General features: G+C 35.8%; 1 protein-coding gene across 1 annotated transcript; it reads left to right on the top strand.

Annotated features, from left to right (window-relative positions):
* Positions 1-27,768, top strand: LOC113225928 (cytosolic 10-formyltetrahydrofolate dehydrogenase). Its single transcript, XM_026458399.1, has 16 exons — positions 1-182; positions 423-564; positions 1,615-1,712; positions 8,385-8,521; positions 10,110-10,261; positions 12,653-12,771; positions 13,703-13,969; positions 16,852-17,456; positions 18,806-18,994; positions 20,680-20,818; positions 22,516-22,678; positions 23,708-23,823; positions 24,671-24,868; positions 25,529-25,701; positions 27,037-27,236; positions 27,643-27,768. Exons 1-16 carry the CDS (start codon positions 156-158, stop codon positions 27,696-27,698), a joined length of 2,781 nt encoding a protein of 926 aa, XP_026314184.1. The 5' UTR covers positions 1-155; the 3' UTR covers positions 27,699-27,768.

The raw sequence follows: 27,768 nt of genomic DNA, 5'->3' as shown, positions 1-27,768 counted from the left end.
ATACTGGAGACAAGGCCCGTTAAATAGAAACGGGCTGACGTGTTCTCGTTAGTTTGATCACGCTCTAACACCGAACGGTGGACCTGAGTACATTTTGTTTTGTATTGTCAATTTTATTTTTACTTGTTACTTGTTACTCATAATAACACTCAACAATGCCACCTGTTGCTATACCGGAAGAGGTAAGAGTTTTATTGATTATAATCAGTTGTAACGTTTTAATTGTTACATTTATTGCTGCATTTTTGTCTAAAATTAGGTTTAAATGAATTATTTTTTTTAAATTATTTTTTATTAGAGGGCATTTAATTTTCGTTGTTTCGACAAACATGCGTATAGTTTGCCCCAGCAAAAGTGCAAAAATGGCAATTTATAATTTTTATAAAATGTATTTCTACTTAAACTCCTATAATTTTTTTTAGTCACCAAAGAAGTCGCTTCGCATAGCTATCATCGGGCAGAGCCAGTTCGCAGCTGAAGTGTTCAAGCTGTTGCAACGCGACGGTCATGAAGTGGTTGGAGTATTCACTGTACTGGATAAAGGAAACCGGGAAGATCCTCTTGGTAAGTAAACATTTCTGGAAACTTTTTGTACACCACCATACTGCACTGCCGTCCACTAACTAAAATGTTGATAAGTGACAAATGATCAAATATCCGTTTTAAATAGCAAAAGATAGACCACAAAATTGTCTTTTAAAAACAGTTAAAATTAGTTAAGGTGCACGACTTATTAGAACTTACCCTAACTATGCATAGCTGAAATATCATTAAGCAGTTTATTTATTTATTTATAAGCAATTTCAATATTCTAAAGCTGGGTTATGGTTTTAAATGATATCTCAAGATTTTATCACTTAGCCACGTTTTAGTTAGTGTAATAAACATTTTTAATTAAATTGAGTTACTAACGTATTAACTGGGATCAGCAAAACCAGATCTACCCACTCTCACGGCGCGACACCTCATTAAACCACAGGGCAATTTTCAAATTTTACGATAAATGTGAATTTATAACTAGCAGGTTTCAGCTGAAAACCAAAATTTAGCAGATTCTCTATAGTAGTTAAAAAGAAATATCTACTTATAAAAATTATGTGCAAAGTTAGATATTTTATTTATAAACAATTCATTTTACACTTTTATTTTATCATGTAACAAATTAGCACAATTTTTAGACAATGTTCTTAAGTATATTTTTATAAAACCCTTATTTATCTAGTAAATACATATTAATTTTAAATAATTTTATTTAGTAGCAGTAGAGCTACTTGTGAAAGAGTTTGTCCGGGAAGTACTGCCACCTTACCTATTTCTGCCGCCAAGCAGTAGTGTGAGCATTACTGTGTTCCGGTCTGGAAGGGTAAGGGTGCTGGTGAAATTACAGGCACATGGGAGTTGTCTACTTATGACTCAGGGTGAAGGGCGCAGTGGCAGTAAGATATTTACGATTTAAAGCTCTGTGTGGCAATGCAATTGTTATAGACAGGCGTGTCGCTTACCACCAGGCGCACTACTTGCTCGTCACTTAGTATTATAAAAAAACATGAACCATTTCCTTTAGCAAAACATTTTTTCCCGCTTCTCAATCAATAAACTATAAAATTGTTACAGCCACAATAGCTGCAGAGCACGCCAGGCCTGTCTTTAAGTACAAGACATGGAGAGTGAAAGGAAAAGTGATTCCTGAGATTCTGGAGCAGTATATATCTGTAAGTACCACGTGTTGCTATTACATTCCTTCCATCCTTACCTATTTCTGCCGGCAAGCGCTAATGTGAGCATTATTGCGTTCCGGTTTTGAAGGGTAGGGGTGCTGGTGCAATTACAGGCACAGGGGAATTGTCAACTTATGTCTCAGGGTGACAGGCTCAGTGGATGTGCCCCTCCGGTCTTTGCGGTTACAGCTCTGTGTGGCAGTGCAACTGTTATGAATAGGTGTGTAGCTTACCACCAGGCCCACGACTTGTTCGTCCCGTCACTTGGTATTATAAAAAACCACATTCATATACAAAATTCAAGGTCATATCTAGAGTTTACGTAATATTTTCTTAAAAGCACACCAATTTTTCAATCATGATCATTTCATACAATAATAAAATTGTATGAATTTGGCCCAATGATATTTGATATTGATATTGTTTTTACTAAAGTACAAACTGGTGAGCCGTGATTACGCCATGTAACATGATTTTTATTTCCGATTTACCAATATCATTTTCTAATTGGTTCTATCATAAATACATCAAAAACTTTGTATTCGCAAAAATGGTTCTTTTGTGGTCAGGACAACGAAAAGTTAAATTTGCGTAACTTTAAGTGTCTATACTATCTCAAAATCTTGTATTCGATGCGAGAGTTTTTAAAATAAAATAGTTTATTAATAATAAACGAAGAACAACAATAAATTAACTAATAATTGTTACATAAAATATAATTAGTAATGAATATGACAATGTAAAGTGAATGTTTAGATTGAGTTTGTTTATTTAATTTTATATTCGATTTCGATACCCTACCAGCACACTTAGCACGAGCCCGAAGACAAAAGTTATCTTTTCTTTGATGACAGTTCCAAGAAGAGATAACGTTTGTCTATGAGAGAAAATTGACATTTCGGAGAAGAGACTACTCTTGTCTTCGGGCTCATGCTAAGATTGCAGGGTTCATGTTAAGGTACTGCAAATTTTTTAATGTACGCCATATCAACCACACGATTGCAATAAATATATTACAAATTTTTTTAAAAACAAAGTATAATATATGCACGAGTAAAACAAACAAAACAATAGAAAAGGCGCCAAAAATACATTTTAACACTAAAAATAAAAGATTATGAAATGTAAGACTTGTAGCATCTGCTGCAGTTCGTTACATCAATATTTCGGGTACTTTACAAATCCTACAGTGCCAAGTCAACCGTGATCATGGGATATCGAAAGACCCCGAAAGGTTGGTTTGATTGCAAAAACTAATATGAGCGATTTTAATTAAAAAAAATAGTTTTATATTTCCTCTTTATAAATTCAGTACCTATTCTTTGAAGCGTGTAATGCAAAAAATATTTCGCTCACTTAAGTTATTTATTAAGTCCGATAGTTTTCTATATTTGTACTAATAAAATACTAGGATTTATACCGCATAATATATAAGTAGAAAAAAAAAAATTTTTAAGTAGAAAAATTTTAACTTTAGTAAAATTTATGCGATTTAAATAGAAATTAATACCGACATACCACCTTAAACACATCTTATGCACGCATACTGTTCCTTGTTTTGCTGTCAATAAATGAACTATTCTGTTTAAAGCACATTTCAGTAGCAATAGAGCTCCTTGGGAAAGAGTTCGTCCATGGTAGTACTGCCGCCTTACCTATTTCTGCCGCCAAGCAGTAATGTCAGCATTACTGTGTTCCGGTTTTGAAGGGTAAGGGTGCTAGTGAAATTACAGGCACAAGGGACTTGTCAACTTATGTCTCAGAGTAACGGGCGCTTTGGCAGTGCCCGTCAGATCTTTGCGATTTAAAGCTCTGAGTGGCACTGCAACTGTTATGGACAGGCATGTAGCTTGCAGTCAGGCGCACGATTTATTCGTCCCGTCACTTGATGTTCAAAAAAAATTACAATGGCAACATAAAACCCCAGTCACAGAATAAGCTAATTTACAACAGGCAGTTTGATTGCTAAGTAGCAATTTCTTCCAAGCAACCTTAGTATAGAAATTTAAAAGTTTGAACGGAGCTGTGTTACCAAAGAATAGCCCAATATATAATACATTTGCATGATGTCAGTAAAAATTAGTTCTTAGAATTCCTCAACAAATCTGTACATAGCTTAGAAACTACGCCGTATTAGTTGTCTCTTATAAGCAGTCATTATACGATTTGCAATACAGCACTCAGTTACGTGCAAAGTACGGCAAAATAACCGTTATACCGTATTATTAAAAGTGATTATAAGTAACTACGTCTTGTCTAACTAGTTATAAGGAAAATAGATGCAGTTTACTAAGTCATTTATTGTCATAAAACGACAAAGGTATTTTTAAAAACAAACTAAAGCACTGATAGTAAAATTGCATTCCTTCAGTTTTTTCCATATTACATTGACTTTATGGAAATAGCAATAATAATAAAGATTTTATTCCGTATCTTTCCATTAGATATAAAACATATCTAATATCTTTCCGATATAGAATAATAAAGTAAAATGGAAACAAATAATCTTTGTTGACTTCAAAGGGACTACGTTTTGCACTGTAGGTGCTGGATGAGGAGGTCGCGGGTTCGATTCTCGGTGGGACCAATTTAAAAATAATAACGCCCACACTAATAGCTGCTCCGCAATAGGGAAAACCTGTATCGCCGGTGCCATGGATACATGGAGACAACCACAAATTACACTCAAACTCACGTGAGAAACAAATGTAGGCCATACAAATATTGATCCAGGAATCGAACCCGAGACCTCTGCGTGGCAGACCAGTACGGTAACCGTTCGGCCACGAAGGCAATTACTATTAATGAATAGTTGTTATTAATTAGGAAATTTAACTAAATTGGTTCCAGTTTGAGTGTTTTGGGTCACTACCCAGAGCTAAGCACTCTTCAGAGCGAATTCCTTTGTCTGGTACAGTCAAGAGCACGTAAGGCTTAACACTTTATACTTTGGACCATTTTTATCGTAAGCGGCATAGAGTTGGATTTAAATCTTAAGTGTCAAGCTTCACATGCTCTTGACCCTGTACTCATAATACAGGGAAGTTCCTAGTTTAAAAACTGGTAACAAATGTGGTTGTTTGGCACTTATTAACCCGTCACGTGATTATTAAAAAGGAATAAAAAAATATTTTTATTTTATGGTGGTTTTTATTTTTTATTTTAATGGTGGATGAATTGATGAAAACACAGCTGCGCATTAGAGACATTGCAAAGCTCTAGGGCGCTACTGCACTAAAATCCTTAAGGATACCGTGTGCCGCTAGGACGCGTAACAGGTTAAAAACAAATTTATTTAAAAGTTACGACATACAACCAAACATAACTTTGTTTAAATAAAATATATAGGTGCGTATTTGACCTCCATCTCACCTGATAGAAAGTGGCGATGCGGTAGACCATGGAGCATGCACACCTAAATAATGCCTATTCACTCTCGCCTTAAAAAGATCCAAGTTATAACGTTCAGGAAATAAGTCTGCAGGCAGGGAATTCTACGAAACTAATTATAAACAACATGTTACATCTCAAATGTACATAAGTACAATTTTAAAGTAGGTTAACCAGAAGTGGAACATTCACTTGAGTGTCGCCTTGTAATCATAGGTCGTACGCCATCCGTCCATGGTGATAAATGATAAACTATGGGTTAACTTCCATTGATATTTATTACACGCGTATGTATCATGATGATAATCGAAAGTACTTATACGAATTTTTAATTATTCGTCTATAGGAAATCAATGTTTTTCATTGAATTGAACTTTTTTTTATGACACTAAGTGACAGGACTAACAAGTCGTGCGCCTGGTGGTAAGCGATACATATAAATTTGCTGTGCCACTCAGAGCTTTAAATCGCAATGATCTGAGTGAGTGGCACTGCCACTGCACCCGTTTCCCTGAGACATAAGTTGACAAGTCCCATGTGCCTGTAATTTTCACCAGCACCCTTGCCCTTCAATCCCGGAACACAATACTGTTTGGCGGCAGAAATAGGTAAGGTGACAAGTGAAGGTACTTCCCTGGACGAAATCTTCCACAAGGAGCTCTACTGCTACATAATTATATGATACCCTTCAAGAGCATAATTACAATATTAATATCTGGTTTTTCTTTTAATTTTTCTCGGCCTATTTTTATTCATTATGTGGTGCAATAATACATAATGAAATACTTGTGCCAGATAATAACAATTGTCTAGTCGCAAACAGAAAACTCCTTGTACTATAAGATAGGAATACAGTAAGGATGTTAGGTCTTGAACACTGTTATCTTGATTTTGTAGGCTTGGCCCTCAAAGAGGTAGGCACATGGGACTTGTGAACTTATGTCTCAGGGTGTCGGGCGCAGACGCAGTGGCCCACAGATCTTTGTGATTTAAAGCTTTGAGTGGCATTGCAACTGTTATGGATAAGCGTGTCGTAGGCGCACGATTAGGTCGTCCCATCACTTAGTGTTAAAAAAAAATTATGTCCATGTAATAAGAGCAAAGAAGACTTTGTGCGTTCGTGTTGGCACTTGTACGTAAGCGATTCGCGCGTCTTTTTCTCTCTCATCTGGATATAAAGCCTTTATGATCTTCTCAAGCTGATTTCGCGATGAAAAGTGTAGTAACACGTTTACAATTGCGTATATGGCTTGAGCAAGTGTTCTCACGGAGAAGCTAAATCTTAGGTTCTATTTGTACTGCCGCGGAATGGAATGGAAGAGAATAGCATAGCATAATGAACGTCGGTTATTACATTACACAATTGGCATAAAGCTCAGTAAGCTTACAAATATGCTTACAGACTCCAAATATTGCCTTCCATTCCGTTCCGCGGCAATGTAAATTGAACCTTAATTGGCTCTTAGAAACGTGAACTTGTTACTGAACTCAACACGGAAAAAATATCCTCTGTTCTTGTTTTTGATTAGAGGCTAAATTACAACAAAATAAAACACATTATCGTGATTCGCACTTAAGTCCAAAGGCCCTAAAATTGTGACGTTATTCTAAACACGCTACTATCTCGTGACGTGATAATTGTTATGATGCCCTAGTAAGGCGAGATTGTTTCGTTTCACACATTGTAATTGTTGATATTCATGTTTACAAAGAAACATTATATTAAAGACTAATTTCACTGCTTAAAGAGTTGAAAAATTCATATTAAAACTGTAAAGCGAAAGATTATACGATCCTTTACACATAAATATACTAAAATGTTATTAAAACCATATTAAGACATCACATAGAACAACCAATAACACAAAACAAGGTAGTAGCAGCAGTAGAGCTCCATGTGGAAGAGTTCGTCCAGGATAGTACTGCCACCTTACCTATTTCTACCGCCAAGCAGTAATGTCAGCATATCTGTGTTCCGGTTTTGAAGGGTAAGGGTGCTGGTGAAATTACAGGGACATGGGACTTGTCAACTTATGTCTCGGAGTGACGGGCACAGTGGCAGTGCCCCTCAGATCTTTGCAATTTAAAGCTCTGAGTGGCACTGCAGCTGTTATGGACAGGCGTGTAGCTTCCCATCAGGCACACGACTTGTTCGTGCCGTCACTTGACGTTATATAAAAAAAAGTTATAGTAAGAAAAGTGCCAGAAAAACACCAACATGGTTAATTTAACAGAGCAACGAAAAGAATTACGAATAGAGGTGGGCGTTTAAACGAAAATCACTTAAAACTGTCTGCTTTTTAAAATAAGCGCAAAAGCACGCTGTCCATTTGAAGCGTAAGCGTTATCACTGTTCAGTTCTATAGATACTCAACAATTTAATTTTTTACAATGTGCCTAAGTTTCAAATAGCGCCATCTATGTTTCCTAAACAAATTAATTCAACATAACAAAGTCTATGCGCTTAAACGTTTTTCTAAAAGACTTTTTAAGCGTCAAACTAAAAAGCATTTAAGTGAAAAGCGCTTTTACAAGCACGCTTTTTAAACGTACTTTTTAACGTTAACAAAATAAGCATTTTTCCATTTCAACGGTTAACAGCTACAAAAGTTAAACAACTTTATTTTTGAACGCTTTTAAACGCCAATTAACAAAATGTTAATATAATAATGTTATGTCATAAATAAAAATATAACTCGTTTTTTACAAAAAATCTTATCTTAAAACCTTTAGTGGTCTGCTCTTGCGTTTCGCTATCAACACAACGTTGCAAGCTTTTTTAACATAAAAGTCTATGCGCTTAAACGTTTTCTAAACGGTTTTGTCAAACTAAAAAGCGTTTAAGTGGAAAAGCGTTTAAAAAAAAACACGCTTTTTTTAAAAAAGCATAACGCTTAAACGTTTAAAAAAGAAGCAGCTTTTCCCATCTCTAATTACGCAGGTACTACAGAAAAAAAAAAAAAAGGTACTACAGGTGTTGAATACTCAGCCAAACAATTAAGTAAAGCCTCAGCAGAGTCCTCTAGTACCCAGAGTATTCAACGCTAGCTCCGTAGGAGTTATAATGTACACAAAACCGCATTGCTAATTAGCAATAAGGTTTTAAGGATTTTAAGGTTAATTAACGATCTCTTCCAAAAAAAGTTAAAGAAGGTGACTTTCATTGTTGTTGCTTATTAAAAATTTCAAATGCCTCCGAAATAAAAAAACCTCCTACATATTAGCGCTAAAATAGTGCAAAAATGGACTTAGAATATGTTTTTCTTTTTTTTTCAGGTGAACGCTGATCTCAATGTCCTCCCATTCTGCACGCAGTTCATCCCCATGGAAGTGATTAACTACCCCAAATATCAGAGTATTTGTTACCACCCCAGTCTATTGCCAAGGCACAGAGGTGCTTCTTCCATTAATTGGTGAGTAAACATATGTATTTACATTTTTTTATGCACACACTCACAGCCCTGTACTAGGGAAACCCTGTACTGACATGGACATACACATTGACTACCACAAATTACACCCAAACTCACGAGAGAAATAGACGTAGATCATACAAATCGCACTCCTCATGGAAGAATGGCATAAATGGCTTTACAGAAAAATTAGATAAATATTAAATAAATAATAAGTAATGTTTATTAAATACAGAAAAATGTAACCCACATCCTCTCCAATTCTTGTAACTCTATCTACAATATTAGTCGAAAGGTTACAGGAATTGGAGTGGATGTGGGTTATATTTTTCTGTATTTAATGGAGCAATAAACGTTTTTATCTTAACTCCACTTATGCTGTTTTCCCATGAGGAGTGCGTAATATTATCGCGGAGGCCCCGGGAATCGATCCCGGGGCCTCCGCGTGGCATTCGGTCACGGGAGCAGTTAAATTTAAATTAAAGCTTCCTGAAACTCATGAAACAAATATGTCTGCTGAGTAATTGTCTCCACTAAGGAGGAGCTTTGAGGACTACACAAGACTTCTAATAGTGAAGTAAAATGTTTCCGTATATTTAACTGCCTCCGTGGCCGAACAGTCGCCATGCCGACTGCCACGCAGATGTCCCAGGTTCGATTCCCGGGCCTGGAGAAATATTTCTATGGCCTTCATTTATTTATCTCATGAGTTTGGGTGTAATTTGTGGTTGTCTATGTCCATGCCACCCGCGACGCAGGGTTTCCCTATTGCGGGACTATGTTGAGTGTGTGCGTTATATGTTTTCTTCATTGTCGAAGCAAGTGAAGGGATCTTAAACAACGCTGGTAGAGGTACTAGGTTATTAGTTATCATATCACTTATCACTACTCTAATATATCATTAATAGTCTAGAATCTCTCGTGGTATGTTGATAAATTGTTTTTTAGTCTTTCAACCAATGTTTATCCGTATTGTATTAAATTACCTTAACAAATCCATTAACACTATTATTGTGACTTATTGAATTTAAAGCAATAAGTCTAGACATCAAGTAATACGCATAAAGAGTTGCTAATACCTCCCTGTTTACTTACAATTATAAAACACCGTAAGGATAGATTAGATCTTGTTTTTCTTTACAAGTTACTACGAAACCAAGTCAACTTTCCGATCCTATTAAGATTCAGAGTACCTAATTGGTACCCCCGACACCATATCCAACCATTTTGGCCACCTCTTCGAAATTCTAAATTCAATGTACTTTTCTTTTTTATAATATCAAGTGACTGGACGAACAAGTCGTGTGCCTAATAATAAGCTACACACCTGTCCATAACAGTTGCATTACCACTCAGAGCTTTAAATCGCAAAGATCTGAGGGAAACGGCCACGATGTGGGATTATATTTTTCTGCATCTAATGGAACAATAAACATTTTTGACTTAACTCAACTTATGCCATTCCTCCATGAGGGGTGCGATATAACAATATAGACTAAAGTACAATAATTCCTGAAGGGAGGGGATACTCTATAAATATTCCGTGTCACCACATAATTATGTCTTTAAACGCTCTAAACGTTTCCAGGACTCTGATCGAAGGTGACACAGAATGTGGCTTGTCAATTTTCTGGGCCGACGACGGACTGGATACCGGCCCGGTGCTCATGCAGAGGAGCTTCCCCGTAACCCTTGACGACACCGTTGATACTCTTTACAACAAATATCTTTATCCTGAAGGTTGGTCATAATAAACATAATTTGAGACAGATTCGTCCGACATTATACGCTTAATGCAGAATTTATCCAAATCATGGTCATACTAGTGTGAAAGTCAACAACTCGGTTGCTCGCTAACATAGACTGCTTATTTGTATCTAAGAGGTTATGAAGGGTAAGGGTGCTGGTACAAATACAAGCACATGGGACTTGCCAACTTATGTCCCAGAGTGACGGGTGCGGTGGCAGTGCCACTCAATAGTTGCGGTTTAAAGCTCTGAGAGGCACTGCAACTGCTATGGACAGGCGTGTCGCTTACCACCAGGAGCACGACTAGTTCGCCCCGTCACTTAGAATCATGTATAAAAAAAAGAAACCGCGCAAAACCGTGATTGAAGGAAATTAAACTGTTATTGTTAAGTTTTAAATGTTATTTCTAATTGGATGCAAAATTTACATTAACTTTTATCACATGATGCCTCACTTTCTCAAACTCGTATATTATAAAGAGTGATCATTCAAGAGATGGCAAAACTTTCTGTTTATTTTAAATTTCTTATCAAGGGTGTCAATTTGGATGCATTACTTTAAAAACAGGTAACAAGCCAGTGTGTGAATATGAAGGAAATGTAATGTGAAATCAGCCTGCAAAATTTGTACAAACAATCCATTTTTTGCATTCCGGTAACTTTGTGCTTTAAGATACGAGTTTGAAAGTAAGGCGACGAAATGCAAAAACTAGTACCATCGTTGAAGTTTAAATTTGACAATGTTATATACATTTGTAGGTGAGAGGTAAACGAGGACCATTTTTTGGAATTTAGACGTTTTTACAAATATTGCTTTAGAATGCTGAAAATTAGGCAATGGTAAAAGACATTGCGTCCTATCATCGTTTCTTTTTTATTTAAGAGTCGATACCACCTTAGCTCGAATTAAATTTTTTTCTGTACTGAGTCTGTTCTATTGCGCGGATCGAGGGGCAGGGACACTGGTTTTATTTCAGAATTTATTTTTTCACAAACCAAATTAAAGCTATTTGAAAAATGTACATCGTATACTATACGTGTTGTATTTAGTTCAGTTGATGTAAAAAAAGAAGTCATTGGTACATGTAAAGTACCTTTTGAATACAGCAGTCTTGTAAAACTTCGCAGTAAGTGTGTTTTTTTATCGTGAACATTTTTGGGAATAGTGTTTTTACACCGTATAGTTATCAATTTTACAATAGATATTTTTAAAGGGATATTGATTCGACATTCACTGTTATGCGGAATCAACCAAAGCCCATTGAGGTTGTACCGACTCATAGCACATTTTATTTGACTATAATATCATTCTCTTTAAAACGCTTCTTTTTTAGTAGCAGTAGAGCTCCTTGTGAAAGAGTTCGTCCAAGGAAGTACTGCCACCTTACCTATTTCTGCCGCCAAGCAGTAATGTCACCATTACTGTGTTCCGGTTTTGAAGGGTACGGGTGCTGGTGAAATTACAAGCACATTATTTAATATGTTCCTACATTATTTCACATAACTACATTAACTATGTTAAAATTACGTAGTACAAAACTTGTACTGGATATTTGTAATTTTATGAAATGTAACATTTATTACTATTTGTAACGATTCTTGTAATACAATATATTGTATATAATAATGTAAAGTTTACAAGATGATAAATAAATCTAAATCATAGGACTTGTGAACTTATGTCTCAGGGTAACAGGCGCAGTGGCAGTGCCCTGCAGATTTAAAGCTCTGAGTGGCACTGCAACTGTTATGGACAGGCGTGTAGCTTACCATCAGGCGCACTACTTGTTCGTCCCGTCACTTGATTACAAAAAAGAAACGCTCCGTAGTAAAAATTACTATTTGGCACATAAAGTTCTTTATCTCTCACCTACATGTCTACTATATGTCGTCCGTGTTTTGTATAAATCATTTTAACCTAAAACACGCTCCGTGTTTTAGGTTTTAACGACTGTTTTAAAATATTTACGTCCTGTTCAATTTGTTCAATTTTGGATTTAATTAAGTTTACGTTTTAAAATTGAATTTAAAAAGGATGTAAAAAAACTGAAAAATTGTTCGAAATGGCGCTTTCGAACTTTTTACCAACGCCGACGATGTGTTCCTGGTGATTTTCATTATGAGACCTTTAAAGCTTATAGTGAGTTAAAATATTATATATTTAACATCGGAACATATTGGTTATTTCGCCATCTCGGGATTTAAAAGAACTAAAAATATATTTTAAGAAGTCGCTTTCTTGTTTCGACAAAAAGTCAACGTTTAAGCATCCAAATATCTCGATCACTAGTCCTGACGGAAACTGCTGTAAAATTACACTCAAAATCGCAAATTCTCTTGTCATAGCCTAGACAATTTATATCATTACACATATTGTTTTCAGGCATCAAGGCTTTAGCGGAGTCTGTGAATATGGTCGCCAACGGCACGGCTCCTAAAATCGACCAACCAGAAGAGGGAGCCACTTACGACCCTGCGTTGTTCAAACCAGAGACGCATCAGGTTTGTAGAATATCCACTATATATTCTATAAAATAATATAAAATATACTAATATATTCGTAGCGGTAGAGCTCATTGTGAAAGACTACGACTAGAGGTATTGTATGTATGCTTTATATATATATATCTAAAGGTACATGTTTTTTTAATAATATCACATGGGTGTGCACACATGGATTTAATTAGTTAGTCAGTAAATATTATTCTATGGTCACTAATTACTTGAGTCCACTCTAACGGTAATAATTTGTAAAATGTTACCTAGATATTAAAATTATAATAATATGAATAACATCGAAATAAAAGAAGCTATAGTGCAAAAGTGGTGTAACCCATTTTTAGTTTTTTTCTATAATATTACTTTAAATGATACTAAAGTATATAATAATTATTTTATATTTATTCATGATAAACAAAAAATATAATTTTTTTTATATATGAAAATAACATACAAATATAAACCTACTTTAATATAATTTTAGTAGCATTTTATTATATTTTTTTTAGTTTAATTTTAGTAGCATTAGAGCTCCTTGTGAAAGAGTTCGTCCAGTATCTATTTCTGCCGCCAAGCAGTAACGTCAGCATTACTATGTTCTGGTTTTGAAGGGTAAGCTAAACAGGCGTGTAGCTTACCATCAGATGCACGACTTGTTCGTCCCGTCACCAGATATTATAAAAAAAATAACATATGTATATAATATGCCAACAATTAGACAACGAAGTTACAGATTTGTCATTTAAAAATTCAGACACTATATAGATAGTACAATTTTCATTACTCAATAAATTATTTAATTGTAGTTTTTAAATAGCATTAAACCTTAACATACTTTTTTAAATAATTACTCACGATGTGCTCCTGGTGTGTGTATATAGTACAGAACAACACATATCCTGTACCACATATCCATTTTCTTTTTTGTTTACAGATCGACTGGTCAAAACCTGGCAAAGATCTACACAATTTCATAAGAGGTCTGGACTCCTCTCCCGGCGCAACTTGTATCATCAAACCACAAACAAAAGAAGGAATTATAGAAGATTCCGAAGCAATCATAGAGGTGAAATTCTTCGGTTCTGCTCTATGGGAGGGAGAGTTTGAAATGGAAGGAGACAAGCTGGTGATACCAGGATTGAAAAGACCTGCGGTGGTGCATGACGCTGGTCTCCTGATCACCGCTAACGATGGAGTAAAGGTTGGTAATTATTTATTCAAAAGACGAAACATAGTAACAATTGCGAGGCGTCCATATAGCTGGATTCCCACCGTTTGCCTGAAATATATAGTACAGTCTTTTGATAATAAATATTATCAAAAGACTGTACTATACAGCGCGCATACTTCATCACATAATTAACTAAAGGTCGAGCTCCTTGTGAAAGAGTTTATCCCGGGAAGTACTGCCACCTTACCTGTTTCTGCCGCCAAGCAGTAATGTGAACGGTTGGGGTTCGTAATATATAACCCCAAAATGACATATTTTTAGTTGACATAACGCTCAACAGACATAATTAATTTACGGTATACAGACATTTGACATATTCTTGCATAATTTAAAGGGTCCCTGGGTAGGTATAATAGACTATTGATATAACAACTTTAATCTAATATCCGACGGCATAATGTTCATTTTATATAAACACTTCAGATTCTGAGTACAATGTTTTATAAATATAATTCCAGTGGTGTTTAGGTGCAAAGGTGAATGAACCGAATTTATTTACATTTGCTAGTTGGTTCGACGTCTTCCTGTACGTTAAGATTAGGTTAATGCAATTAAATATTCTGCTTATTATCAAAGATTCTGTTTATTATCAAAGTTTTAATAATTATATTTTGCGATTGTACTACATTTAATGAAATAAAAAAAAAATATCAACATAATATAGGGCGCTTCAGCTAGTCGTAAAACGAAATATTGTGTTATAGTATTTAATACTGGTAGTACTTATACCATTTGTTCACTATGTCACCTAATCATTATATCTTAACGTTTGTTATACTGAATGTTTATTATATCCTTAGATATTATATCAAATGATGTTATACAAAGTAAAAATAGATTATTTGTTGTTATATCTTCCATTACACACCCGTTATATAGCAGGGTGACGGGAACAGTGGCAGTGCCCCTCAAACCTTTGCAATTTAACAGTCCAAGTGGCATTACAACTACTATAGACAGACGTGTCGCTTACCACCAGACGCACGACTTGTTCGTGCGGTCACTTGATATTGTAAAAAAATAACTTACTTAAGTTTTAAAAAATGCAATTTAAGATTCCAAATTTCTAAATATTTAATAATACACGCGTAGTAACCTCTAATAGTAACCATTTGATCTCAGCCAATCACAACACCGGATCCAGGTAAAGCCGTCATCAATTCGGGTTATATTTTCACTCAGAAACCTACGCGCTCAATTTAAAATACTATCATACATTCGTAAGATTCCGCTGTAAGATATTAGTAAAAATATAACCCGGTGCACTTCGAGTTGTAGTGGAATAACGTTAAATTAATATTAAACCTACCTATAATTACGATATCAACTTTTTTTTTTTAATTTAAATTTTGTTAATTACTATCAATATTTTGTCTAAGTGCTATCAATATTTTTTTGTATCTATGTGTTGTGGCGTTGCAACAAATGTCTATTCTATTCTATAATATCAAGTGACGGGACGAACAACTCGTACGCCTGATGGTAAGCTACACACCTGTCCATAACAGTTGCAGTACCACTCAGAGCTTTAAATTGCATAGATCTCTGGGACAAGTACAATGTGCCTGTAATTACACCAGCACCCTTATCCTTCAAAACCGGAACACAGTAATGCTAACATTACTGCTTGGCGGCAGAAATAGGTTAGGTGGACGAACTCTTTCATAAGGAGCTATGCTACTGAAAAGTTTATTGAATATCATCGTCATAGTCGTTTTAAACCAAGAAGATCTGCTACAAGCACATAGAAAAATTCGTAAGATCTGTAGATTCGTTCCGTAGTTTAGCTGGGAGAACATCGGACACACGGTACGCTGAATAGCAATGCGCGACTTTGAATGTACACTAATCATTAGACTAGGCAAATCATTCGCCTAAGTCGAATCCAAGCACACGTATCCGACCCGAGTCGAATGATTATCGATACCGAATGGCCCTGCCATTCGATCGGCCATCGGTTCTCCTAGCTATGTGCCCCGCCCACTGCCACTTTAATACCAAATACGAAAATTAGTAGGTTATTAATTTGTCATCCGAATGACAAGATAATTACTATCTAACAAGTTGAATATCGAAATCATTCACAATCGCGCATCGCTAGTGCTGAAGGCGCTGGTTCGAATCCAGCCGGATCAAAGCCATTTTTCTATAATTCGGTTATTCTCGGACTTGTGTTCACTACCTAATTACCGTGGCAATTTTTATTATTGAAGTATTCGATTTTGTATTGTCCAATATTATTTAATGTTGGAGTATTGTATCGTGAAATATTATTTAATAATTACACGATATTATACTTGAATATTTAAATAATAAAAATTGCCACGTGATTTAGGTAGTGAACACTAATAAAGCATACACGCATACACTCAACATAGCCCCGCAGTAGTGAAACCCTGTGTTGCGGGTGCCCTGGACGCACACATAGACAACCACAAATTACACACAAACTCACGAGAGAAATAAATGTAGGCCATACAAATATTTCTCCCGGCCCGGGAATTGAACCTGAGACCTCTGCGTGGCAGTCCGGTATGGTAACCATTAGGCCACGAAGCCAGTTAAACAGCAACAACACTAGTCCGAGAATAACCGAATTACGGTTTTTATTAAAGTAAGTGTTCATTTTTACTCCGGATTTACTAACGAAAAGTGTTACGTCTCGCCACTGCAAAGCAATATCATTCATTAAACAGATTAAGTAATAATAGATACGCTTGTAGAGTCATCTTATAAATGAAGATAATAGAAAATGTTTGGCTATCACTGGCATCATTTTCTATTTTCTCATATTTTCACTTGTAACTGTATTGAAACCTTTAAACCTTACATTTAAATTTATAACTCCTCAGCTCAACATCCAACGTTTAAAAGTGAATGGTAAAATGATAAATGCACAAAACTTCTTCAAAGCAAACAACAAGAAGGTCACACTAGAATTAACACCAGAAGAAAAACAATTTGTAGAGAACGCTCGCAATATATGGAAAGCGATATTACGTATCGATATTGAAGAGGAAACAGATTTCTTCGAATCAGGCGCTGGTTCCATGGACGTTGTCAGATTGGTGGAAGAAGTCAAGGATTTGGGAAACATTGAACTCCAGAATGAAGATATTTACATGAATACAACTTTTGAGGAGTTCTGTACCGCAGCTGTGTTTATAGGTAGAGGCGGTAATGGTGCTAAAGAAGTTGTCTACGAAGGCGTGGAGATGGGTGTCAATAAGATGAGAATAAAATTCCCTACCCAGTTGTTTATTGATGGACAGTTTGTTAATTCTGATAGCGGTAAAAGTATGGAAATAGTGAACCCGACCGATGAAAGTGTGATTTGTAAGGTACAATGTGCGTCTATCAGTGATGTGGACAGAGCTGTCAAAGCTGCGAAAAAGGCGTTTGAGGAGGGTGAATGGAACAAGATCAGCGCTAGGGAGCGAGCTGCATTATTGTTCAAGTAAGTTAATAAAAGTAATTTACTTTTTTATTTATTTTATACTCCAAATGGAGCTCAGTTTACATAGCTGAAGAACGGAATACATGCGAATTTTCGTATCCATAGCAGAACTGCCTCCGTGGCCGAACGGTTGCCATGCTGCCACGCAGAGGTCCCTTGTTCTTTTCCCGGGCCGGGATAAATATTTGAATGGCCTACATTTGTTTCTCTCGAGTTTGGGTGTAATTTGTGGTTGTCTATGTGTGTGTCCATGGCACTCGGGATACAGGATGTCCCTAGTGCGGGGCTATGTTGAGTGTTTGCGTTGTTGTTATAATGAACTTTGTGTCATTTGTATAACATACAAACAAGCTAAACAACCGGTCGCGTGACTTCCGGAGAATTATTAGATTACAATTAGCATTCTCGGGAATTCCGCAACGCATTTAGCCAAAATTAATTAATCGACATTATAACATTGGAAATGAAACTTATTTTTTAGGATCTAAATCGCGTATATTTGTTTTTTCAACGTTTCGGACCCTTCACAGTTCCTATAATCACGGTTGATTGAGATGGTAGTCATCACGTGTCTAATATTAACACAAACCACCCTAAAGTGGTAAAAAACTAAAAATAAATATGTCTGACGACGTCTGTGGTCGAGTGGCTTGCACACCGGTTTTCATGGTGTCGCCATCTCTGAGGTCCCGCGTTCGATCCCCGGCCGGGTCAATGTAGAAACTATTATTTTTTTATATTGCCTCGGGGCTGGGTGTTTGTGCTACCGTCTCATTGTTTTGGATTTCCATAACACAAGTGATTTAGTTACTTACTTTGGGATCGAAGCGTCGTATGTGATATTGTCAAATATATATTGTCTAATAGCACGAAATGCCTTCGTGGCCGAACGGTTACCATGCCGGACTGCCACGCAGAGGTCCCAGGTTCGATTCCTGGGCCGGGAGAAATATTTGTATGGCCTACATTTATTTCTCTCGTGAGTTTGGGTGTAATTTGTGGTTATCTATGTGTGTGTCCGTGGCACCCGCGACCAGGGTTTCCCTAGTGCGGGGCTATGTTGAGTGTGTGCGTTGATACTTGGTACTTGGTACTTGGTGTAACGGGCTTATTATTATTATTTATTTTTACAAACCTCTGCAAATTTAATGATCCCAAATTAGTTACAAAAAAAGATTTACTGCCTTCGTGTTCAAAAGGTTACCATCCTGGGAGAAATATTTGTCTGGCCTTCATTTTTTCTCTTGTTGGGTATAATTTGTGGTTGTCTATCTATGTGTAAATGGCACCCGCGATACTGGGTTTCCCTAGCTATAAACGTGTGCTTTATTATTATTATTTTTTAACAGATTGGCCGACCTAATGGAGCAACACAAAGAAGAGCTAGCGACCATAGAGTCGATAGACTCAGGTGCCGTGTACACTCTCGCACTCAAAACCCACGTCGGTATGTCCATAGAGACGTGGCGGTACTTCGCTGGTTGGTGCGACAAGATACAGGGCTCCACTATTCCTATTAACCATGCACGACCTAATAGGTAAGATATACATAATTACTGTACATTATATATTTGTCCAACATTCATTGATGACCTCCGTGATTGAGTTTTGCTTGCATACTGGTTTTCATGGTGTCGTCATCTATGAGGTCCCGGATTCGATCCCCGCCCGGTCGGATCAATGTAGAAAAACTGTTCTGCATCGCCTCCGATCTGGATGTTTGTGGTACCGCCGTTATTTTAGATTTCTATAACACAAGTTATGAACAGGCGTGTAGCTTACCATCAGGCGCATGACTTGTTCGTCCCGCCACTTGATATTATAAAAAAGTTTTTCGGTTACTTACTTTGATTAGAGCAACGTATATCGCACCGTTAGTACAATAGTGTATTAACTCTAAAGTGTATTTTTTCAGAACCGATGAAAAACGAATTACTCATTTCTCGTAAAAGATCATTAAAATATATATCTAGGTTAAAGTTTGTAACTGACATCTAAATAATGTCCTACTTGCCAAATATATTTAAAAATAAGGGAAAAAATAATTTCATATTTTTGCGTAAGGACTTTTTTGGTCAGAAGTAGCTCATTTTTAAATAAGTATTTTTTTATTGTTTCTTACAATATTCTAACGACCGACGGTTTTATTGAAGTATAGGGAATCAAATTTTATGTTCACCAATGATATCACACTACTAGTACAATAGTGTTATAACTCAAAAAATGTGAAAGTTAAGATTATACCATTTCTAAACCTAAAATTTGACACTTAACCCAGAATTAGACAAACGTTTTATGAGCTAGTTCAGGACACCAGTTCTCACTCAAAAATATTAAATTATTTTTCACTTGTTTTTAAATATACTTCCATTTGGCAAGTAGGAAATTGTTCAGATGTTTAATAAACTGTAACCTATAAAAAAATTATAATAATCTCGCGGGAACCGACTAATTCGTTTTTCAGCTATACTGAATAAATTCATATTTTGAGTCATACACTATTGTATTAGTAATGCGATATCATCTTGAATTTCACATATTTTGAGTTATAACACTATTTTAATAGCAGTGCGATATGATGTTGTCTAATATGCATTGCTAGTATCTCGAGATAATATGATATAAATGTTGAAACCATAATGACCCTTCATATATTACCAAACAATAAAGTCCCCTTGAATAAACGTGCAAAAGCTTTTTATACAATTTTTATTATCAGGCTGCAATGTTCTATTATCTATTATAATTTTATTGATAGTAGAGAAATTTAGGACATTTATAAACCTCCTAAATATTTTTCACGTATAAAGAATCTATTTAAATGTAACTCAAATATTTTGTTTAGGGAAAACATAAATATAAAATACGTGTTAAATAATAATAATAATAAAGAACTTTATTTATCTACATTTACAAAACAATTTAGTCGTAAATAACATCACTTATAGATATTGTGTAGATAAAAAGGATAGAGTCTCAGCTTAAGCTGTTTTTCAGATCCTACCTTTTTGAAACTCGCTACATTTTAATCGTAATATTTGTCTGACGCGTCTCGAGTACCTCCAAAAGATATCACAAAATAATAAATATACTCACTTAAAGTTATAATAAATCTATTGTCCTTATAGTACCTGAGATAGATAAAACATTCCACCCAAAAAATACTCAAATTTGGGGTTTCGTTTTTTAATAATATAATAACTTAGTAAAAATAACCTTACAGGAACCTTACAATTACAAAGAAGGAGCCAATCGGCGTATGCGCACTTATCACACCATGGAACTATCCTCTGATGATGCTATCATGGAAGATGGCTGCCTGTCTCGCAGCTGGCAATACCGTCGTCATGAAACCCGCTGCCGTAAGCATTGCGTACATAATAATTAGAACTTTTAAAGGTAAAAGGAGAAAGGTTATATATAAATAAATGTAGAGTAATTCTATAGCGCATGTAACACCAGCTACTTTGACTAGAGGTTGTATTTACAAATTCTGCCGGCTAATTGAGTAATTCGAATGACAGTCTTTCGACAAACAGATTCTCTCTTTCAGGTTCAGTTACTATTTAAACCCGTTTGTACTAATTGTTTGTCAAAGTAAAAACTTTAAGCCACCATTTCTGCTTGTAATCTGGCAAACTTTTTGCAATTTTGTCGTTTCATTCACTAATTCGTACTAATATTTATCAAACACTTGATGGTGTTGTCATTTAAACATTGTTTCTGCCGATTATTTGTCAAATTAAGACAGCGTACTACTATAAATACTACGTTTACCTCTCCCTCAGTTGTTACTTTAAATTTATTTAAAAGAAGTTTATGAAAAGGTGGTGCAAGAACCGCAACAGGTGTTACATTTTTTTTTAATGACCTCATAGACTCACGATGCCACAGTAACATTTGTGAATGCTAATTACAATTTCTCTCACTAATGAACCTGCATATCGAAGATTCACGACCCGTGGAAAAGTGAAGGAGACCCCCTTATTGGAGAAAGCTCATATCCAGTAGTGGGACGTGAATGGGTTGAATATGAAACAGCAAATTTTTTTTGCTATTTGGGGCAAAAAATAAAATCTAATGCATATTTTCATCAAGTAACGTCTGTATTATTATTAGGGTAGATTATTCAAGGCGTGGCCATCCCTTCGTATTTAAATATATGTAATAGCTGTTCCATGAAATAATCAAATCAACTTATTTGGAATCGACTAGCTGAGTCAACCGTGACCGTGGGATTTACAAAGAGCACGAAACGTTGCTTTGTTTTGAAAAAACAAATCGTACGTCAAAAGCGGTTTTATAACATGAAAATCATATAAATAATACGAACTTGTTCAAACATTCTTCGGCCGAGCGCCGATTAGTAACAAAGTTACTTTTGTACATAATTGAATACAAATTTAGTTGTATTAGAGTTCCTTGTAAAAGAGTTCGTCCAGTGAAATACTGCCACCTTACCTATTTCTGCCGCCAAGCAATAATGTGAGCATTACTGCATTCCGGTTTTGAACGGTAAGGGTGCGGGTGAAATTACAGGTACATTGGACTTTTCAACGTCTGTCGGGTGACGGGCGCAATGGCAGTGCCTTTCAGATCTTTGCGTGTCGCTTACCATCAAGCGCACAACTTGTTCACCCCGTCACTTAGTATCATAAAAAAATAAAAACCAAAACCGGCAGACGATTTCTTCTAGACGAACACTAGATTATTAGACCTAATACAATCAAGAGCAAATCAAATTTTAGACCACTCTTATAGTAAACAGCATAGAGTTGAGTTTAAATTGTCAAGCTTCTCGTGCTTTTAACCCAGTATGCTAACCAATAAGTTAACTTCCAGTTCTTGATATTTTCTTTCTCGATTATTGAAATTTGAAAGAACGCTATGATGAAATTACAGCCACATCGGACTTTTCAACTGGTCTCAGGGTGACGGGCGCAGCGGCACTGCCCCTCAGATCTTTGTGATTTGCTTAAAGTGCTAAGTGGCACTGCACTTGTTGTGAACAGGCGTACGACTATAAAATTAATACTTTAAAATACCATTTTTCCCTTAGGTGTGTCCTCTAACGGCCCTCAAGTTCGCAGAGCTGTCTGTCCTGGCAGGCATTCCCGCTGGCGTGATCAACATCGTCCCTGGTTCCGGCACCGTCACCGGCCAAGCGCTGGCGGAACACCCGCTTGTGAGGAAACTCGGGTTCACTGGAAGCACTGAAATTGGTAAATATCATGAACACCTGCCTAGCTCTATGGCAAATTTACTTCACTTATTTATGTAGAACACAGACGTTGAGTACCAGAATAACTAACTATATTAGCGTCGAACCCGAAACACCTAAAATGGCGGAAAATTTATTTAAAAAAAATTACGACAATATTTACAATTTTGATTTCGCTATAACTTCGTTCTGATAGAGTTACAATTTATTTAAACACAGGTACTAAATAGTACAATTTAGGTACATTTTTTTCGTACTAAATCTGTCAGGATTCGTTGCACACGCTACTCTAAAATCTAATTTCATATCTCAGAAACTAACCAGCAGATTGAGTACTATTAAGGTACAATTTTTTGGTATAATAAGTTTTTATAGTTATAAACATTGACTTACAATTATAGTCAATGTTATTAAATAATAATTGTTAATTTGAGGTACACCCGCCATATTGACTGTCAATACGTCGGTTTTCCCTTTGATATTGCTATAACTTCGTTCTGATGGAGGTAAATTTATTTAAACACAGGTATTAAATAGTACAATTTAGGTACATTTTTTGATACTAAATTTGTCAAAATCCGTTAAGGTGTACCCGCCATTCTGACTATCACCCATGTCTGGCACCCAGAGTGCGTACTGATAGGATGATGGTCCTGGTTTGTGCATGACATAACCTATATAAGAGATTGTAGATTAGATTATCTAGGGGGTTTCACTATTGAGTCTTCGAAACCTGCTAATTAATCGAAGCTAGTTAACTACTTCTGCATGTCCAATTAATTACTCATAATTTCTCGAAAACGCGTGAACTTCAAACGCGTAACCTATAGGCTAAAACTGTTGCCATAGAGACTCGTGCTCGGCAGCGGAAATATGTTATAAGTCAGTACGAAAAGACACATGGAATATTATTATGAAGATGGGTATAACAAGCTGGACAGAATGAAAGTGTAGTCTCCATTACAAGCTGAATTTCATTTTTATATTCTAATGCTTCTTCTTTTTTATTATTATGGATATTCTTTCACAGGACAGGTAATAATGAAAACGTGTGCGTCGAACATGAAGAAGGTGTCGCTTGAGCTGGGAGGCAAGTCGCCACTCGTCATTTTTGAGGACTGTGATCTTGACAAGGCTGTCAGAAATGTAAGGACTTTTCCAGTAATTCAGGACAGAAAGTTGTTGTTTGTGATGTTAATAATATAGTCATGGGAAGTTGTTAGTAGTTTACAAACGATCCCGAATGTGCTCGATTTTCTCAACTGCCTCTACGTATTTTTATAATTATTTTACTGATGTATAGTAATTACAGAACTTTGTATCTAGTTTGATACAATGATAAATAAGTCAAATTAAGTAATTTAAATTCATAATAATAAAAAGTGAACTGAAACAATCTGTTTGTAAATCGTAAAAATATCTATCATTATACCATATTGATTTCCGTTGATGAACCACATAAAAATTTGCTTTTTATTTTAATTAAAGTTAACAATTATACTTATAAATACTTTACAATCTTGGTACTCTTAAATCTAAAAAGGTTTGTTTGAGTGTTGATGCTTTTCTTTCATTCTATATTTTTAGCAAATTCGATGTTTTTGCTACATTCTTTTAAAGTTAATATACAATCTTATATAGATAATAACTTTACAATATATTATAAATGTACGTACGCTACACATAGGCGGCTAGCTTCATAAACCTCGTAACCTCCATTAATGTGAACTTTTGAATAAACACAAAAAAACAGAATTATTGGAAATAATTGTTTGACAATGTGTGATATACCTTTACTTTATAACTAAAACAGGGTCTACAAATAATATTTTAAGCTTTAATTGCCCAATCTTGGATTGAACAGTAAAAAATTTCGTCCAAAAATAGAGTTTTTTAGACGAGGTTTTCAAATTTAGCCCACGACATATAACTCAAAATTCAAATGTGCAAAAGGAGTGTTACAGATTATTACAACCATTTATTAATTTTCCAGGGCATGGCGTCAGTATTCTTCAACAAGGGCGAGAACTGCATAGCTGCCGGGCGATTATTTGTCGAGGAGAGCATCCACGACGAGTTCGTTCGCCGTGTCGTCGCTGAGACCAAGAAGATTGCTATCGGCGACCCATTGCACAGGGGCACGGCACATGGCCCGCAGAACCATAAAGCTCATATGAATAAGCTCCTTGAGGTTAGTTATTCTACATTTTAAAGCACCGCCTCGAAATCATATCTCATTAAGAGCAAGCTAGGAAAGTTCCTGTGCTAGGAGTAATAATGAGTAGATACTAAAGCAACTAAACCTGGATCAAAAAAATGTAAATGAAACTAAGATAGACGAGTTATATACTTTTTGAAGGGTGCTGGTGTGATTCAAGTCAATTTATGTCTCACGGTGACGTACGCAGTGGCAGTGCCCCTTAGAACTTGCGATTTAAAGCTCTGAGTGGCACTGCAACTGCTATCGACAGGCCTGTCGCTTGACACCAGGCGCGCGACTAGTTCGTCCAGTCACTTGATATCGTAAAAAAATGTGAACTGTCGTCATCACCTCTTCACGAATCGTGACATCAACTTATTTTGTTAATTACTTTGTTTCATTAAGAATATGTTTTATCGAAATAAGAAATTTTTAAAAAAGACCGCCGTTACGATAAACATCTAGAATAGATTTCTATGACTAGAAAGGTTTTGTTTGGATTTATAGTGGAAAAATATTATAATATAATTTATAACTTTCATTGGAATCTCATTTCTATGTCTACTATAATGATCTCCATTACACTTACTCGCAATACCACCGCCATCACCGCCTACATACTCTATAATAAATAATTTCATAAACCCGCAGTTCTGCGAAAGGGGCGTAAAAGAAGGTGCCAAGTTAGTATACGGCGGCAAGCGGTTGTCTCGGCCAGGATACTTCTTCGAGCCTACAATCTTCACTAACGTCAAAGACGACATGTTCCTCGCCAAAGAAGAGTCTTTCGGCCCTATTATGATTATCAGCAAATTCAGCAGCAAGTTAGTATCGATTAATTTTACTATTTATCCAAATCGTGTCCATTGGAAGAATTTTGTAAAGACCCAAACAAGTGAAAACCCGAAGGTAAGTTAGGTTGGTACGTGTCCCAACATAGCCCATGTTGGGACACATCCCGACCTAACTGCAATCGTGTTTCACGGCTAGCGGCTTCGCAAAGATGTGTATAATTTAGCATTATTATAATAAAATACGACACCGGTTACGATTCACCAGTCGTGGACGTTTTTCATGAAATTATATACTTCAAACTTTCCCGTTTATTTACGGAAGTCATTGACTTACAAATAAATGGACGACGGGTCTAACACAAAAACCACGAAAAAAATGTCCCAGTTCAACCTATTTAAACGTAGTGACATTTCAAGGAATATGGAAAAGCTAAAACGTTTAATTCAAAATTGTAATGTCATCGCAGTACTGTCTAATTTTGCTTACTTCGCTGTCAGTCGAACAAACGAAGACTAGAATGTGAATGGCGCTCTGTATACGATTTTAACGCCCTATAAGTTCGGACACTTTTTAGCGCGGACCCGACGTCCATATAATTGTAAGTCAATGACGGAAGTATACCTTTCAGTCATTCACAGACTAGTGTTCATTACTTAATTTACGTGGCAATTTTTATTGTTTAAATATTCATGTAATTATTAAATAATATTTCACGATACAATACTCGAATATTAAAATACATTGCACGACACGAAATGGAATTCTTAAGTAATAAAAATTGCCACGGAAATCAGGTAGCGAAGACTAGTCCGAGAATGACCGTTTTAAAATTTAATGACCATAGACAATATAAAATTTAAAAAAGATCTTTTTTTTGTTTAAAGTTAGCTAGTGGCAAAAACACGTTCTTTTTTGCGAACTCATTATAATATACCTAATTCAATAAATTCAATTGAACCATGAGTTTAAAGACAAGAGTAATAGACATAAGAGAGTTAGTTGCACCATCTCTACTGAGACGTCGTAGCCCAACTAGTTGGACAGTACAGTTGAACCACAAACTCGAAATGACTTATAGTACCGTCTATCTATAGTACCTCTATAATAACACAACCAAAAATAAACGGCTTTTTGTTTCAACACTATCAATAATTTCTGCTTTTCAATATTTATAGGTATTTAAAAACAAAAACACGTAAAGGTGAAATTTACAAGAATTTTCATCAAAATTGTCATTAATTGGTTGTACTAAAGTATGTACCTTTGCATTTCTCTAGCCTAGCGATAGCTTTCCTTAACTGTATCTCAAAAACAGTATTAATCCTGCACATTGTTAAATTCTAACCCAATTAATTGCCTCCCAGGAATATCGACGACGTAATCCGTCGAGCGAACAACACGGAATACGGTCTCGCCTCAGGCGTGTTCACGAAAGACCTGTCTCGGGCAATGCAGTTCTCTGAGCGCATAGAAGCCGGCACTGTCTTCATCAACACTTACAACAAGACCGATGTCGCTGCGCCTTTTGGAGGATTTAAGCAGTCAGGCTTTGGCAAAGACTTAGGTGAGGCGCTAAAATTCTAGATGCACTAAATTACACTAAATTGAAAAGTATCCACATATTGATATTTTAATACCATCATTAGTATCACGATTATGGAAGTGTGATCATTAAATAGAAATAAAATGTAAATATGTATATATGTATATACATAACCACTTATAAATAAAATATCAATAAATGTATAAATAAATAAAAATATGCGCGACTTGTTTGCCCAGTCACTTAGTAAATTTAATCAAGGACCGCAATGTTTCCCCTTTCGATCATTCTGTTATTCTTTGGATATACTGGAGCCTTTAACGAGGCGAAGGCGATAATGAGGATTTTGACACAGGTTTCCACTACAAAAGACAGTACTTGGACAATGAAAATGAATTATTTACTAATTTTTTTCGTTTTGTTACAGGTCAAGATGCACTGAACGAGTACCTTAAAACCAAATGCGTTACCATAGAGTACTAAGCAAATAAATTTTATGCCTAAAGATATGAAATTGGGTAATTTTCAGGTTTATGTTCTCCACTTAATTTCG

Source organism: Hyposmocoma kahamanoa, unplaced genomic scaffold (assembly GCF_003589595.1).
Source record: "Hyposmocoma kahamanoa isolate Upper Pololo Valley unplaced genomic scaffold, ASM358959v1 180, whole genome shotgun sequence".
Classification (NCBI taxonomy): Eukaryota; Metazoa; Arthropoda; class Insecta; order Lepidoptera; family Cosmopterigidae; genus Hyposmocoma; species Hyposmocoma kahamanoa.
The sequence above is the reverse complement of the archived record's forward strand: the minus strand, read 5'-3'. Positions and strand labels throughout refer to the sequence as shown.

Coding starts and splice junctions, on each gene's coding strand:
- LOC113225928 (XM_026458399.1), top strand. CDS start 156: ATGCCACCTGTTGCTATACCGGAAGAG. Junction 565..1,614: donor AAACCGGGAAGATCCTCTTG/GTAAGTAAACAT, acceptor AAATTGTTACAG/CCACAATAGCTGCAGAGCAC. Junction 27,237..27,642: donor AGGCTTTGGCAAAGACTTAG/GTGAGGCGCTAA, acceptor GTTTTGTTACAG/GTCAAGATGCACTGAACGAG.